Source organism: Suricata suricatta, chromosome 2 (assembly GCF_006229205.1).
Source record: "Suricata suricatta isolate VVHF042 chromosome 2, meerkat_22Aug2017_6uvM2_HiC, whole genome shotgun sequence".
Taxonomy (NCBI): Eukaryota; Metazoa; Chordata; class Mammalia; order Carnivora; family Herpestidae; genus Suricata; species Suricata suricatta.
The window spans coordinates 178,019,166-178,036,282 of NC_043701.1; the positions used below are offsets into that span (position 1 = coordinate 178,019,166).

The window sequence follows — 17,117 nt, forward strand, 5'->3', positions numbered from 1 at the left end:
TCACAGTTCGTGGGTTCAAGCCCCTCATCAGGCTCTGTGCTGACAGCTCAGAGCCTGGAACCTGCTTCAGATCCTGTGTCTCCCTCTCTCTCTGCCCCTACCCCGCTCACTCGCTCTTGCTCTCTCTCAAAAGTGAATAAAAACATTTAAAAGTTAAAAAGTAAAATAAAAATAATGAAGGAGCTGAAAGCATCACTTGGTCTTGCCCTGACTCTGACCTGCTCGATAGTTCTCACATTTTGAGTTAGGTCAGCCAGCTGCTTGTCTGCAGCACAGTCTTTAAGAGTGAAATGCAATATGCACAGGGGTCAGGAAAAAGAAGTGACCCTAAACCTAAAAGGAAGCACCAGAGTAGGTCATGCTGGACAGCAGTGATGCCCAAAGAATGCTTTCTATTTATCTGCTTTAAAAAAATCTATCAACCGCCGCACTCTGATTTTCTTGAGTGTACTTTAGCGGCTTGTCTTCCCAGTGCATATGGCAATGGGGCAATGAAGGCTTTCTCCACAGCAAGGACCTGGGAAGGGACTCCATCCAAAATCAGAAGCCGTAGATAATCCACAAGGCGGAGGGCCCGCCAACAGTTAACTGAGAATTAAATGTGTTTGTCATCTAAGATGTTGTGTCCTGTTGCGTTTCTCTCTGTCCTTAGCATCTTTCCTGGAGCCGGCAGAGGAGCCCACATCAGCAGGTCAGCTGTTCCTCTTTCCTCCATGGCCTTCCCTCCCTCGAGTCTTAGCTCAGAAACACCCCAGCATTACTACCTTGACAGAAAGTGTCCCCACTGGAGACACTCCTCTGCAGCCTCAGGCAGGCGCCTCAGGGCTGAAGGTGGCCCACTGACCTCAACTCTCCCCCTTTGAACCGCTCAACTGCCCTGGTTTCTGTTATGAACCAGCTTCGTGTCTCCTTTGTCTTTGTAGATCCTACAACCACTGGACATCCAGGCATCTGTGAGTTCACATCCATCTTATCTGCTGATTGGTGACTGACCATCTGGTGCAGGGCCCCCATGCTGGTCTCCCTCACCAGCCTTAGCTTGCCTTGACAGTGCTCCGAGCTGCAGACCCTTCCCAGAGGGCAAAGTCCCAGGGCTGCTTCCCATTCCCCTGGGGCCCTCCCTGCACCCAGAGGAAAAGCCGTTCTGGGTGTTACCAGGTTTGATGGCATCCTTCCTGCCTGCGAGGTCTGCATTTCAGCAGGATGGAGACACTGGTTCCTTGACCCAAAGCAGTGGCTCAAGCAACAGAGGTTGTGTTAGGCCAGAGAGGGCTGGAGGGTCTGGGGGCCAGTGGGTCTTGTGCAGGGGCTGCTCCCCCACCTACGGCCCCACCTGGGACCCCCTCTGCAGCTCTGAGCCGGTGCCGGGCCTGTGGGGCCACACCTTCACCATCCCGATGTCCACATTTTCTTACTCTTAACCAGAATAATACGCACACCTGTATCACCTGTTTGAGCTGCCATCACATTTTAAAGGCTAACTACCTGAGGGCACCTGGAGACATGTGAGGGCACCTGGGGGGCTCAGTAGGTTAAGCATCCGACTTGGGCTCAGGTCATGATCTCACAATTCATGAGTTCAAGCCCTGAGCTCTGCCTGGAACCTGCTTTGGACTCTGTCTCCTTCTCTCTCTCTCTCTGCCTCAACCCCACTGATGCTCGAGAGCTCTCTCTCTCTCTCTCTCGATTTTTCTCTCTCGAAAATAAATAAACATTTAAAAAAATACTATTGGATTAGAGATTGGATGGGATTATTTAAAGGCAAGCTCACGCATGTGATGTAGAGAGTGCTGAAAAGATTATGAAGTTGCATTGTTGGTTTGGAAGGTACTTACGACGACTATTTTCTGTTTCTCACGTACAGTTGCTACAACTCCTGGGGAGAAGTCACATGTTTTCCAACCAATAGGTATTTTTTCCATTCTTATTTTTTGCGACTTCTTTTCTTAGGCCGGCATTTGGGGGCCCACGGAAATGTAGCCAACATAGTTCTCACGGCCCCGGTGCTGCACGGAATTAAAGCTGTGGCCATCAGAGGCAAGCTGGTGGTGGGGTGGGTTTTTCCCGAATGGGGACCTTTTGAAGGAGAGCCAGTCACCCACCTCAGTGGCATCACTGAAAGGCCCGTAGGAAGGTCCTGGGCCACACAGGGGCACCCCATGAGCCAGCCCAATCCCTGGGGCTCAGAATCTGAGAACCAGCCTCATCTGCTTTTGGCTGGGGGGGCGGGGGGAGTAAGTTTCACTCACAATCTGACCTGCTTGTAGGACCAACGTCCCCTCTCCCTCTGCATGATTTCCCAGCCCCAACCTTCTCCATCACCTTCCAATAAATTCCTCACCCTTTTTAAAATTCAAAGAAAGTGAAATTAATTTTGTTCTGAGCATTCTGTAACATTCTTCGAGAGACCTGAGTAAGAAATGGGAAGTCTGAACCCCAAGCCCTCAGCCGAACTGTTTTGAATATTTAGAGAAACCGCATGACCAATGGTACCCAAAAGAGAATGAATGAAAGCAGACAGTTGTTTTTAACTGTGTCCTCTGCAAAGCCACTGTGTGGCCCGTATTTCCCTAAAGAAATAGCCGGTGTGGGTGTGGAGAGTTGCTGAATATGATTGGCCTTCCCGGTGGAACCGGGCTGCAGACTGGGCTAGAATTCTCTAACTGGAAATGCCATCTCGTTTGAGAGTCCAGGGAGCCTTCTCGAGCCTCTCTGCCCGTTGATTCCTGCAGATCTGGCAGGGGTGAGGCTGGCGGCCGGAAGCAGCAGGTGCGAGGGCCGCGTGGAGGTCCTCTACAACGGCACCTGGGGGACCGTGTGTGACGACCTCTGGGACCTGCCGGCCGCGCGGGTGGTGTGTCGGCAGCTGGGCTGCGGCCCGGCCCTGGCGGCCCCGAGGGGCGCTCTGTTTGGGGACGGCTCGGGCCCCATCTTCCTGGACGATGTGCGCTGCACGGGCCAGGAGACCAGCCTGGGGCGGTGCCGCCACCTCGGCCTGTCGGTCCATAACTGCGGTCACCACGAGGATGCCGGGGCCATCTGCACAGGTACCGGAACTCCCCAGAGCCCGGGTTCCCTCCTCTGCTAGGCAGGCCAACCCTGGAAGTCTTGGGGCTCCGGGTCATGAAAACAGCTTGTCCTGGTTTGCCTGGAGTTTTCCCAGTTGGAGCACTGAGACCCCTGTCCCGGGAGCCCTGCCAGATTCCACTAGCCCTGGATGGTGGTCACTCTGGTCTCAAGTGTACCTAATTTCACCGCCCACTCCCCGGGCCCTAAGAAGAAAGGAGATCCTATGAGCAAAACAAAACCAAAAGACAAAAAAAAAAAAAAAAACTGTGCCTGGAAAGCAGGAAGTTGTGTCCCTGCCCAGGCTGGTTTTTAATTTCCAGGAATGATTTTTCTACGTGCATCAACATCATAAATTTCTCACGAGGTATTTCTCAGAGAGAGATACATGGGAAAGCGCTCCTGTGTTGCCAATTGCCCAGCTCAGCATTTTTCTTGCTATTAGAGACAATTTTATGCAACCATCCAAAAAAGCTGAATGAACATTTGAACCCCCTGCTTTGTTACCTTTTCTTACTAAATGATGTGTCTGTGACCCCCTTACCCCTCCATGGCCCCGAGACACCCCCTCCTCAGAGCTGGAGGGGGGAAAAGCTTCCCAAATGGGTGAAGATGCAGGCAAAGTGGGAATGTTTCCATCCCACCCTGTTGTGGGGGTAGTTTTTGGTTTTTTGTTTTACATTTTTCTTAATGTTTATTTATTTTTGAGAGAGAGTGCAAGCAGGGGAGGGGCAGAGAGAGGGGGCAGGTACAGAGGATCCCGCTGTCAGCGCAGAGCCTGATGCAGGAATCAGACTCACCAACTCTGAGATCATGATCTGAGCCGAAGTCAGGGGCCTTAACAGACTGAGCCACCCAGGCACCCCTGTTGGGTAGTTGGGTTTCTTTTTTGTTTTTTGTTTTTTCATCTGTAGAGTGAGCGCTTGGTGCTACAAACAAGTCTCAGTATCTCTCGATGAGAACTCTGCATTAAAATGTCGTCAGAGGCTCATCTCTCCTATTTTGTAGCCTCAGATCCGAGGGGCTACGGACGGCTCCTCCCTGGAAAAGTCCCACTTCCAATTAGCGTCCATAAGCCAGGGTCTCCCCAGCTGGGGGAAGGGAGGCCTCAGGACTGCAGCCGCCTTTGCCAGAATGTCCTGAGCATGTCCAGGAGACTTTTTGCAAGTGTGCACCTCCGCCTACGTGAATGCCTTGTGCTTTCTCTTTCAGCTAACGAGGCTGCCTCAGAATCAGCAGAAACCGCTCCGGCAGTTGGTAAGCCTTTGACTGCTTCTTTCAAGCCTTCCTCGCTATTGAATCTTTCTAGCAGACTCCCTGAAGTTACAGTGGGAAGGTCAAGGCCAGGGTAAACTAGGCCCTGCCATGGAGGGATGTTGCGTGTGGAGCGGTCACTTGTCTAGTCTCTGCTTCTAAAATCTGTCTAACTATTGGGGTGCCTGGGCGGCTCAGTCAGTTAGGCATCCAACTTGGGCTCAGGTCATGATCTCATGGTTCGTGGGTTCCAGCCCCACGTCAGGCTCTGTGCTGACAGCTCAGAACCTGGAGCCTGCTTTGGATTCTGTGTGTCTCTCTCTCTCTGCCCCTCCATCTCTTGCATTCTCTCTCTCTCTCTCTCTCCCTCTCTCTCTCTCTCTCTTTCTCAATTATAAATAAGCAAGAAAGAATAATTTTTTAATAAAATCTAACTGTGAATCTGGACCAGTGTACAAGTTTGGCTTAAAGAAAATAATAAGAAGTTGAATTTGACCTATTTCTATGCTACTGCTTAACAATTTAATGACTCCATTCTGAAATAGGTATCTGTCCTTATCTTTGCAATTATCATATCTGAAATGCAAAGATAAGAATGAGGGAACAAAATATCTGAAATCAGAGCTTGCCTGGAAAAGCCAGTCACTGCACTGATAGGCACAAATCTGCCTTTTCCCTACGGGGCTTGGAGAAAGGAATGAGAGATTGTAGAGTACAGGACTTCAGGGATCGCGACAGTGAAAACCACAGAAATTATTAGAAATTATTTGCCAGAAGCGTTAATCCCGTTCCAGTAACAACCCCGAGTCTTCCCCAGACTTGCCCATCGTCAGGCTGGTGGATGGGAGGAGCCGCTGTGAAGGTCGCATCGAGGTGTACCACAACGGCACGTGGGGGACCGTGTGTGATGACCTCTGGAGCATTGGCGCCGCCCACGTCGTGTGCCGGCAGCTGGACTGCGGGGAGGGCGTCGGGGCCCTGGGGAACGGCCACTTTGGGGAAGGTGTGGGCAGCATCCTCCTGGACGACGTGCAATGCTGGGGCAACGAGACCACGCTGGGCCAGTGCCGGCACCCGGGTCTGTCCGTCCACAACTGCGGCCACCATGAGGACGCCGGGGTCATCTGTTCAGGTACTGACTCTTGGCTTTCTCCTGACGCTGCAAGAGCCACAGCTCTAGGGGTGGGAGTGGGGGTCCTGGAGGTGAATGTGAGGAAGGTGGGGTCCCGCTGGGGTCCTCCAAACACGTGCCTAAGGTCTGCTCTCAACATTGGTTTTGGGGAGGCCTCTGGGTCATTCTTAGCCTCTCTTACCTTGCTGACCTACCAGTGCTCGAAGCGACATTCACGAGTTCATTTTAGAGCCCTCGGTCTCTGCCCTCTTCAAGGATTTACCAGATTCACTGTGATTCACCCACCGGGGTAATTGCTCTTCCCCGTCTGTCTTAAAATCATGTGTTGAGTCTTCAGGCTGACTTTGTGGTGCCATTTTGGGGAGTTCCATGAACAAAACCCGGTCCCTCTCACCTGTACCCCCTGTGAAAGCATCAACACTATTTCCTTCTGGTCTCTGAGGTTTGAGATGGTCTCCTTTTCTTCCTTCCTTTCTTTCTTCCTTCCTTCCTTCCTTCCTTCCTTCCTTCCTTCCTTCCTTTCTTTCTTTCTTTCTTTCTTTCTTTCTTTCTTTCTTTCTTTCTTTCTTTCTTTCTTTCTTTTTAATTCTGCCCACATATTTATTATCTTAGGCTGCCAAACAAGTAGAATTAGAAAAGCCAATCAGATGAAGTGAAAATACCCACTGCCTTAGAGCAAAGACTAGAATAATAGGATTCAGTGGATTCATCCATTTATTTTACAAATACTTATCGAGCCATTGCGGTTGCAAAACTCGCCATGAAGACGTAGTGGTGAGGGCAGCGGACAACAATCCCGCCCTCGTCAGGCTTGTGTTCTAGAGCAAGGGTTCAGGACCATGTATGCGTTTCAACCACGACAGGTCATTAATGAAAGTAAATGAACATCGAATCGGGATCCTAATATGCTTAATCATGTCAAGGGGCCACTCTCCTTCCATATTCAGATCTCGGTACTGTGTTTTTTTTTTTTAATTTCTATGTTGTTTTATTTATTTTTTAATGTTTATTTATTTTTGAGAGACAGAGCATGAGCAGGGGAGGGGAGAGAGAGATGTAGACACAGAATCCGAAGCAGGCTCCAGGCTCTGAGCTGTCAGCACAGCGCCCGATGCGGGGCTCAAATCCATGGCCCGTGAGATCATGACCTGAGCCGAAGTCGAATGCTTAACCGACTGAGCCACCCAGGCGCCCCCTTGGTACTGTGTTTTAAATGAGTTAGTTTAGTGAACATGAGCCATCCATGTAGTTTGGCTACTACTTTGCAGCCCTAGGAAATATTTGCTCTTCACGGCATTGGAGAAACAGCCTTCCTGCCCCACTCGGGGAGACTATACGTTGGTCCTCATGACCAACGGATGGTTCTCACCTTGGCCTTCCTGCAGCCCTACCTCCAGATCAGTCTCACCCAGAGGCCTTCCTTATTTTTAATTTCCCATTTCAGAAGCCATTTTTGTATCTAATTTTAGTCTCTCTGAGGCATAAATGTTTTAGGGGAAAAGATGTCTTCTAAATGTTCTGTTTGCAGGTGGGATTTTTGTTTGGATTTTACCTTATCTTGTTTTGGTTTTGTTTTACAGTTTCAGCATCAGCCACAGAAACGACCACTTCACCTGGTAATTTTATTTTCTCGCTTGCCTTACGTACATCATCGATGGCTAGATGGGCTCACATATGGTCAGGGTGAAAGTTTATGCATCACCAGAAAAGAAATATCAAGCTCATAATCACACGAACATAGGTGCTTGCATACTCACTGAATGCTCAGTAAATTGTGCAGATGGTGCTTACCTACCTTTCACATGTACGTAGGCGGCCATATGCCCAGTTTGCTCCTTTGGCTCTTGGTACAGCTGTAGGTCTCTGAAATCAGGCTACAGTGAATTGACTCTCTTCAGATTCACACACTTAGAAATTCAATGAGTTCATTTTTTGACAGCACGGGACTTCAGGCACCATGCGCACAGATATCCTGTTATCTGCATTTTCAGAAAATAATAGAGTGCCACATCTCTTATGTGTTTCAAAATACAGCACACCCATCCAGTCATATGCAAATTTAAAAATAATCTACATGGCTAAATAAGTTGGGGAAATAACATATCCAGATCTTGAAGATTCACAGTCGGTTAGACCATTAAAGTCTCTGACAAGTCCTGTAGTTAAAGATCTTTTTTAAAAGTTAGCTGGACCCAGTGTTTCTCAACTTTCTTTGACCACTGAAACCTTATGAGTAGAAATGCAGCATCACAGAATTTGGAGCCCGAAATCTGGCCTTATGTTCTGACTCTAGGCTTAACCAATTGGGTGATAGTGGGCAAGTCCCCTGATGTCCCAGTGCTTCCGTTTCTTCTTCTGTAGAACTGGAGGAGGAAGCTTGTCCTGGGGGGGTTGGGTGGCAGACATTGGTGGAGGCACACAGTGACAGGTGCTTGGTAGTCACATCCCTTAGGAGTGCTACCACTTGCTGAGTCTGGCCTAGCTCTCTTTAAGCAACCCATGTGTCTTTTTGTAAACTTCTCCCTTGGGGACCTTAGGGATCATTCTAGGGCTAAGTAAGTTCAAGAAATACCATCTGAAAACAAACCAATTCACTCAAGTTTTCTCTGATGATAAACAGTTAGGACAGTAGTTCCTGGTCCCTGTTTCCTAAATCTCAGAGCTCCCTGCCAGGCTTGTAGAAACTGACCTCTAGGAAAATCAGACAATGAAATCAATTTCTCTCTTTGTGGTTGGATCTGCGAGAATCAGCTCTGAGGTCTCTCAGGCAAGGTCAACTTCAGTATGTCACCATCACAGTAGAGCATTTTTTTCAAGATGGGGAAGAAACCTTACAGACTGTTCAGAACTGAAATCACAAACAGACAGCCTGCAGGCCAGTTTTGAAGGGGTTTTGACTCAGACAACAGAGTTTTGCTTCTGTTTTAACGCCACATTTTTTAAATGGGTGCTTTCATAAAAAGTCCAGATTTCAAGCTTTTATGGAAAACCCAGAAGAGAGGCAGTGCTGGCATGAATTTTGGCAAGGCATCAATTATGCAGGGCTGAGCAGGAAAGGGGCCCCTCCACGGGCGCAGGGCTGTCTGGTTTCTTCCCGGCCTGTGCCAATTATTCCTGGGCCTGGAGGCATCTCCTGTTTGGATGCTTGGTGCCTCTCAAACTTCAGTGTGTGTATAAACCACCTGGAGACCTTTTGAAAGGCAAACTCTGATTCAGTAGTTCTGGGGTGTGGCCTAAGGGTCTGCATTTCAACCAAACAGAGGTAGCTGCTCCTGGTCCCTAGATTAGCCCTTCAAAGTCATGTGCTTGGCTATACAAAGAGCAAAAACCAGAACCCAGGTCTCGAGTCCCAGACCCAAGTGCCACCTTCCTCATTATTTATTTCCTTTAACTTAATACACAAAGAATAGGAAAATCAAATAAGAACAGAACATAATCAAATATGACCACGGCTGGGGCATAATTTATAAACAGGGTGATTTTTTAAAATTATTTACCAATAAACTTGATCGACAAGGATGATATTTAATTAAAATGTCCTTAAATTGTGTTTGTTTTGACAGTTCCCACCTCTGTTTCAGCCACTGATTCGGTCCTTGCAACTGGTAACAAATTTTCTGCTGATTTGTCCTCTTACTGCCTTTAGGGAATATTGCTCTGTTGAAATTCTACCGACATAGTACACTTAACACTATTTTCCAGGGGTCACTTGGCTGAATTAACCCCTTGGAAAATCAACTAGGATCCACAAATAGACAAAAAGGGCCTCTACACAGCCAAGTTTGGTCCCAACATTCAAACTCAAGTGCTTGAGTACACATGGGTTGTCCCCTGAGCCTGTTGTTATTACTACACACACACACACACACACACACGTAACAACTGGCTGTCAGCTTCCCCCACTGACTGTGTATTATGAGAGACAACAAACAGGGGAGGGGCTGGGGACAGAGAGGGAGAAGAGCAGCTCATGGATAGAACAGCCACAGTGGCAATTGCAGGAAATGCTAACGGACAGTCTGACAGCCAGGCAAGTGTTCAGAAACCCATTAAATGTCACTAGACTTGCTAGTGTCATTTTTGCTCCATATCGGAGCTGTCCGCTAACCTCAGCATCCTTTGACCCACCCTGTATGACAATCCTACACAACAGGGGTTTCTTCCTCATGAGCCTGGATCACGCAGGTTAGAATATGACAAATGTCTTCCATTTGAAAGGACAGGACAGGGAAACATACTTTGTTTCAGGAGAGTTTTTCTTTAGAATGGCTCACATGTTTTACTTTAGGTACGTTCACTTCTATTAGGAGGTTGGGAAGTATCTAGTCCTCACCCCTGAGTTTTAACAACAACAAACCAGGTCAATGAGATCATAGGAAAGGCGGAACTGTGCATAATCAGAAAATGCATAAAAACGTTCAATTGACTGACTTTCCTGTTTGTGGTTCATATTTAGGCACAATTTCTACTTCAGCAGAAGCAACGACGTCTTCACCTGGTAATGCCCTCTGTCCCTTGCCAATATAGGCAGGTGGGGCAGCAAGACTGTGGGGCCATGTCACCAGGACTGATGCCAGGGCAGCGTGGAGGGGGAGCGGGGGAGATGTAAGGTGGTCACTGTCTTTGAGCAGAGTGCCCAGTGTGGGCCTGACTCCGTGCCAGGCACGAGGTGGAAGTGCCTCTCGAGTAGATAGAGAGGGGACCTCACTGGCCAGATGAGATCCTCTGTCACAGGTTCTCAGAGCATCACGTAGTTCTCCTTCATTGCACTTGTCACAATGGCAATTTTGCCAAGCAGGAGCCCAACTAGTTTTCTTTATTGTTTCTCTCCAGCGCCTGTCACAGCCCCTGCCACAGCATAGGCAGACAAATCAAAAGTTGTTGATTAAATAAATGAAGTCTGTGATCTCTATGCTCCAGGGAGCAAAAGAAGGAAACAAGTTAACTATAAAACAATTACTTTCGCCATTTGGCAAATTTTGACCAGTTGCCTTTTCTTATTTCCAGAATCTCTTAGTATCACTGTAACTACCTTAACAGGTAACGTTGATGTTATTTTGGGGTCTAGCCATCACAGTAGCTATAAATAATCATACGTGATTTTTCCAGGGAGCTCATTACACAAATGTTTATGTCTTGATCAAATTATTTTATTCTTTAGAGATTATTTAATGTTTACTTATTACTGAGAGAGAGAAACAGAGCATGAGCAGGGGTTGGGGTGGGGGTGCAGAGAGACAAGGAGACACAGAGTCTGAAGCAGGCTCCAGCTCTGTGCTGACATCTCAGAGCCTGGCTTGGGGCTCGATCTCACAGACCACCAGACCATGACCTAGCTGGGGTCAGACGCTTAACTGGCTGAGCCACGCAGGAGCCCATTATAATTTAGAGTTTTTAAGTACATTTATATTGACCTGACTCACACAGGCCATCTCTCTATCCCCTGATGGTGAAGGAATTCTGGGCAGTCCAACTCAGTGCCTGGGCCAAGAGAAAGATTAGTTCAGCGAATTCAGCCAAACTCAGAAATAACCACGGCAGCCATCTTTACGTGTCCTGTGTCTTAGGAACACGCAGGCCTGATACGGCTGTCACACTGCTTGTTATTTTTGTTCACTTGCAGCTTCAATTGCAACCACCGTGACCTCCGCACCAGGTAAAACACTGTCTCCTGCCCCATTAGGTGCCTCTTCCTGGGGTTCCATTCATCAGATCAGGCTGTTCTGTGGACAGTTTATCCCCAACACAGCTGCCGTGAAAACAGAACCCCCAGAGTTCTCTGCACTGGTTTTCAGGTTTCTTCTCTTTCTCTACAGATACCTCTTCAATCTCAGAGGAAGAGACTGCTCCATCTGGTAAAGTCTCTCTTGTTCTGCTGTGTGAATGAATGAGACCAGCTTCTTACTTGCCATGTTCTGGTTAGAAAATGAGCCCACGTAATGACCATTTTGAACACAGAGTAAACTGAATGAGAAGACACACTGAGGTGTCTTGTATCTCAATTTTAAGTGTCCATTTCTCTCTGTTCATATACAGATACATCTTCAGCCTCCACAGAAGAGGACACGCCCTCTGGTAATGTTTTCTGCCTGTCACACTTCTTAAGTTAACTATGACCAACTCTCCTTCTTTCTGTTGGACAAATGAACCTCTGTACTGCCTATGTTGTCTGTGGTATAAACCCCAATGTAAACAGAAGTCCCAGCCCCTTTTCCTGGAAACAAAGTTTCCTGTTCTCTTCATACATACAAAGCCACAGAGTGGTCCCTTCCCTAGGAAACGCCTTCCAATTGTTGCCCTGGTCTTAATCAGATGTGTCCATGGGAGGCGAGGGCAGGCGTGGTGATGGGCGTGGGGGTGTGTGTTGTGTGTCAGGTGAAGCTTTGACCCAACCAACCATAGATCTGATTTCAACAAAAGTGACATCGTCACCCAGTAAAGATCAAATGCCTGTTGGTAGATTGACTCTTTGCTTCACGGTTATTTACACAACTGTGCTCTATCTTAAAGTCCACTGTGACATGTCCTACCTCGCTTCCCTCTGTATATTTTCCTGTGGAATTACACCTCCCAAATATGATCTTTTTTAAAGATTTTTTAAGTTTATTTATTTTTGTAAAAGAGAGAGAGTGCGTGACCTGAGCAGGTCAGAAAGAGAGGGGAACAGAGAATCTGAAGCAGGCCTCGTGCTGACAGCAGAGAGCCCGACGTGGGGCTCAAACTCACGAACCGTGAGATCATGATCTGAGCCAGTTAACTGGCTGAGCCACCCAGGCATCCTGATCTTTCTCTTTTCCAAAAATGCTTCTGAAATCTCTTGGTTTTATTCATTTCATTTTCAGCCCCTAAACTATTTTTCCTACAAAATCTAATACTTTTGTATTTTTCCTAGAAAATCAGTATATTTCTAAGGCTTCTTTTGTGACCATTTAGCAAATTATTTTCCTTTCGGAGAATCAGCAGGACACAACACCACTTGTTACATTTTGATAAGACAGTTAAACTTAGTGGACAGAATTTCTGCATCTAAACCTAAGCAGAAACTCAAACAAAACTATGAGTATCTGAACCTTGAGAAAATGTGTGGGTTTTCTTCAACTTTGAATATAAATATATAACTTTGAGGATATCTGTTTTTAAAGCACGGTTTTTCTTTTTTACAGTTACAGTTTCGATTGGTGAAGACATGACCCCCTTGCCTGGTAATTTTTTTTTTTTTTGTTCCTAAGCACTTAAATTATCAAATCATTATTAGTACTGTTAGGATCACATTTCATGGTGGGGGGCACTTGTGGGGAGAAGCACTGGGTGTTATATGGAAACCAGTTTGACAATAAACTATTAAAAAAAAAGTTCCTGCTCTTTAGAGAAAACCTTTTTCAAATTTTTTTACATTTATTCATTTTTTTATTAACAGTTTATTGCCAAGTTGGTTTCCATATAACACCCATTACTCTGTCCCACAAGCGCCCCCCTCCATGACCATCACCCCCCATTCCCTTTCCTACTCCCTCTTCAGCCCAGTTTGTTTTCAGTATGCAAAAGTCTCTCATGATTTGGCTCCCTCCCTGTCTCTAACTCTTGTCCCCCCATCCCCCATCCCATGGTCCTCTGTTAGGTTTCTCCTGTTAGACCTATGAGTGCAAACATATGGTATCTGTCCTTCTCTGCCTGACTTATTTCGCTTAGCATGACACCCTCGGGGTCCATCCACTTTGCTACAAATGGCCAGATTTCATTCTTTCTCCTTGCCATGTAGTACTCCACTGTGTATATATACCACATCTTCATTTATTTATTTTTGAGAGATAAAGAGAGACAGAGTGTGAGCGGGAAGGGGCAGAGAGAGAGGGAGAATCAGAATCCGAAGCAAGCTCCAGGCTCTGAGCTGTCAGCACAGAGCCAGACGCGGGGCTCGAACTAACAGACTGTGATCTCATGGCCTAAGCTAAGTCAGATAATTGAGCCACACATGCACACCTTATTCTTTAAAGTTTTTAAGTACATTTATATTGGCCTGACTCACACAGGCCACCTCTGGATCCCCTGACGGTGAAGGAATTCTGGGCAGCCCAGCTGAGTACATGAGCCAAGGGAAAGATTAGTTCAGCCAATTGAGCCAAACTCAAATAAGACATTCAATAGACTGACTGGTGTTCTAATGGCAACTGCCCACGGAGAGAGTGTCTCCCAGGTACCCACCACAATGTGGGTGTTGGAGAAATGGTGGGGAGCTCAGCCACGGCTGGATGACCCTCCTCAGACATTCATCCAACACCAGGGAAGGGAGCCTTGTGCCAGGTTCTGTGCCAAGGTCCTGAGAGATAGAGAGTTGACCAAGATAACAAGTAACACCCCTCTTGTACTGTAGATCTGTGTAATGCTGGTTGCAATTATCTGAAGAATCCCTGATGTGACTTTGAGCTTAACAATTTTACTAATAGAGTGTTGGAGGTTTCTTTGTGGGAGGCCCATAAAGAGGGTGCTCTCCCCTACTCTAGGTGCTAATGCAATTAAATAAAACACCAGAGTTAACACTAAAAATGGCCTTTATTACTGAGGGCAACTCTTAGTACAAGAGGTAAGTGGAAGTACTCTATAGTCTAGGTCTTGGGACAGTTCTCCTGGAGAAAGTTCTGGTCTATACAGCTTGCCCTTTCCTGCACCACTACCATCCAACCATTTGAGGAGAGGACTGGGCATAGAAAGCCCTCCATTTACAGACCTTTGATGGATTCGCTCCTATCAGGAGAATCTTGGACCAATGATTGTTGCCCTCTAAACAGGTGACGTCCATGAACTCCAAGGGGAGGAGAAAGGGGTGGGCAAAAGGAATGGAGACTCCACAAGAGGTAGGGTGCCCTAGAGGAGACAGTGGATCTAGAAATGCCCTGGCCTTGCCCCTGTCCATAAAGCAAAGACAAGTCAGGCCAGTCATACCAAACTACGGCAGCCATCTTTATGTGTCCTGTGTCTTAGGAACACGCAGGCCTGATACGGCTGTCACATTGCTTGTTACTGTTGTTCACTTGCAGCTTCAATTGCAACCACCGTGACCTCTGCACCAGGTAAAACACTGTCTCCTGCCCCATTAAGTGCCTCTTCCTGGGGTTCCATTCATCAGATCAGGCTGTTCCGTGGACAGTTTATCTCCAACACAGCCACCATGAAAACAAAACCCCCAGAGTCCTCTGCACTGGTTTTCAGATTGCTTCTTCTCTTTTTCTACAGATACCTCTTCAAGCTCAGAGGAACTGACCGCTCCATCTGGTAAAGTATCTCTTGTGCTGTGTGAATGAATGAGACCAGCTTCTTACTTGCCATGTTCTGGTTAGAGAACAGACCCACATAATGACCAAAAGACATACGGAGGTGTCCTTTGTCTTGGGTTGAAGTGTCCGTTTCTCTTTCTTCACATACAGATACATCTTCAGCCTCCACAGAAGAGGACACGCCCTCTGGTAATGTTTTCTGCCTGTCACACTTCTTAAGTTAACTATGACCAACTCTCCTTCTTTCTGTTGGACAAATGAACCTCTGTACTGCCTATGTTGTCTGTGGTATAAGCCTCAATGTAAATAGAAGTCCCAGCCCCTTTTCCTGGAAACAAAGTTTCCTGTTCTCTTCATACATACAAAGCCACAGAGTGGTCCCTTCCCTAGGAAACGCCCACCAATTGTTGCCCTGGTCTTAATCAGATGTGCCCATGGGAGGCGAGGGCAGGCGTGGTGGTGGGCGTGGGGGTGTGTGTTGTGTGTCAGGTGAAGCTTTGACCCAACCAACCCAGGAAAATGTGAGAGAACTGGGTTGTGATCCTGTTGGCTCTACCCATATGCAATTCCACTTTCCGCCACACTGTTGTTCAGACCAAACATCCCATTTTCGTTTCCTCCTTCTTTGTTTGCAGACACAAGTCCCACTCAGGGAGAAGACCTGTCTGCACCGGGTATGTTCTCGGCTCTTCCCGGCAGCCCTGGTGCGTGAGCTTCTGAGAAACCCCAGCCTGGCAGGAGTTCTTGCCCGGAGTAAACACTTCCTGTCTCCCCAGCGGAGGTCAGGGCAGATGCCAGGGGAGTTGGGAAGCTCCAGACCAGGACTCCAATGGTGGTTCTGATTCTGAACTCGGTGAAGGCAGGTACAGGGACAGGATGAATAGGATAAAAGAGCGTCAAGTGTCAACCCTGGAGGACACCTTGGAGGTGACCCAGAGCCTCAAATCCCACATGTCCGTGTGCACACGAATGGCCTGAAGAGCTGGTTAAAATGCAGATTCGGATTCAGCGGCTCCGGGTGGAGCCTGGGCTCTGCCTTTCTCCCAGGCTCCCAGACGATGCCCGCGCTGCTGGTTGGCAGCCACATTCAAGGAGTCCAATGCTGATCCACTACTCTTGTTTTGGAGGGAGATGAGACCCAGACAAGGAGGGCACTTGGCCACTGTCCCAGCTCAGGCAGCCATCATTAAATGCCACAGACTGTGTGGCTTCAACACTAGGATTCATTTTCCACATGTCTGGAGAGTACAAGTCTGAGTCCAGGTGGCAGCAAGCTTGGTGTCTGGTGAGGGTCTTCCCTTGGGGTGAAGATGGCCACCTTCTCATCGTGAGCTCACAGGGCCGTTCCTCACTGTGTGCTCCCTGAGGGGTAGGGGTGAAAGAGAGAGACCGAGCTCTGGTTTATCTGCTTATCAGGACACTAATTCTGTCAGATCAGGGCCTCCCCCTATGACCTCACTTAACCTTGATTACCTCCTCAGCAGCCCCATCTACTAATGCAGCCACACAGGGGGTTAGGGCTTTGACAGGTGCATTTTGAGGGGACATCATTCAGTCCACAGCAGTCACCGCCCCGGGCAAGGCAAGCAGGGTCTCCCAGGGCCCTACCAAGGTCCTTTCTGCTCCCAGGCTGAGCCGATGAGTCTCTCTGAGTGACTCCTTCCTTCCATCTGACACTGACGCCTTCCATAGCCAGGCCTACGGCTTTCTTATTTTATCTAGTTCCTTCCTGCTCAAGGCCTGGTGCTTTGAAGACATAAGGTTGTAAAGGCAGTGAAACCAAGCTTAGGACTTCCCTTTACACTTAGGGAGTGTTCTCCTGCCTCCTTCCGTCCCACCTTCCTCCCTTCCTTCTTTCCCTGCCCTCATCACCACTTCACTTTGGGCAGAAGATTCTCTCGCTCCTACTTCTCACTGGCTCCTGACCTCACATGAGATGAGCTTCTTTGGCAGACCTGCTTCGTGGGAACTGGGTTGCTTTTCACACACTTTACTTCCTTTACAAAAGCATGACAGCACGATCACTTCCGGGCCCTCGGAGTGTGAGGGCAGATGTAGGAACCATCAGACCCTCCCCTTCCTCCGCCTCCTCCCCGTGCCCCTCAGAGCAGGCAGAGGGAATGTGACTCCCACACTTCCTGCTCCTGAAAGGCAGAGTGCGGGAGAAAGGGTGTGTGCTTCAGGGCTCCAGGTCAGAACCCAGGAAGCCCCGGGCATGTCCCAGGAGCCCTCTACTCTCAACTTCCTCCCCTCTAGCATACTGATAATTCTTCCCGGAAGAGCTGGTATAGGGATTTGAGGTATGAATTACACAACACATCCTGGATGCTCTAAATGGGATTTATTCATGGGTCTTGCAAACTGCCAATCTCTCATGTGTATATATATATATA

General features: G+C 47.9%; 1 protein-coding gene across 1 annotated transcript in view; it reads left to right on the plus strand.

Annotated features, from left to right (window-relative positions):
• LOC115276511 (deleted in malignant brain tumors 1 protein-like) overlaps window positions 1-17,117 on the plus strand; it is a 104,831-nt gene that overhangs the window by 77,455 nt on the left and 10,259 nt on the right. The window contains exons 47-64 of the mRNA XM_029920556.1: window positions 653-691; window positions 924-953; window positions 1,865-1,909; window positions 2,733-3,047; window positions 4,279-4,323; window positions 5,138-5,452; window positions 7,033-7,068; window positions 9,016-9,057; window positions 9,909-9,950; window positions 10,460-10,492; window positions 11,076-11,108; window positions 11,269-11,307; window positions 11,489-11,527; window positions 12,616-12,654; window positions 14,488-14,520; window positions 14,684-14,722; window positions 14,875-14,913; window positions 15,360-15,428. Coding sequence (XP_029776416.1) covers window positions 653-691; window positions 924-953; window positions 1,865-1,909; window positions 2,733-3,047; window positions 4,279-4,323; window positions 5,138-5,452; window positions 7,033-7,068; window positions 9,016-9,057; window positions 9,909-9,950; window positions 10,460-10,492; window positions 11,076-11,108; window positions 11,269-11,307; window positions 11,489-11,527; window positions 12,616-12,654; window positions 14,488-14,520; window positions 14,684-14,722; window positions 14,875-14,913; window positions 15,360-15,428 — 1,272 coding nt within the window. The remainder of the gene's footprint in view (window positions 1-652; window positions 692-923; window positions 954-1,864; window positions 1,910-2,732; window positions 3,048-4,278; window positions 4,324-5,137; window positions 5,453-7,032; window positions 7,069-9,015; window positions 9,058-9,908; window positions 9,951-10,459; window positions 10,493-11,075; window positions 11,109-11,268; window positions 11,308-11,488; window positions 11,528-12,615; window positions 12,655-14,487; window positions 14,521-14,683; window positions 14,723-14,874; window positions 14,914-15,359; window positions 15,429-17,117) is intronic.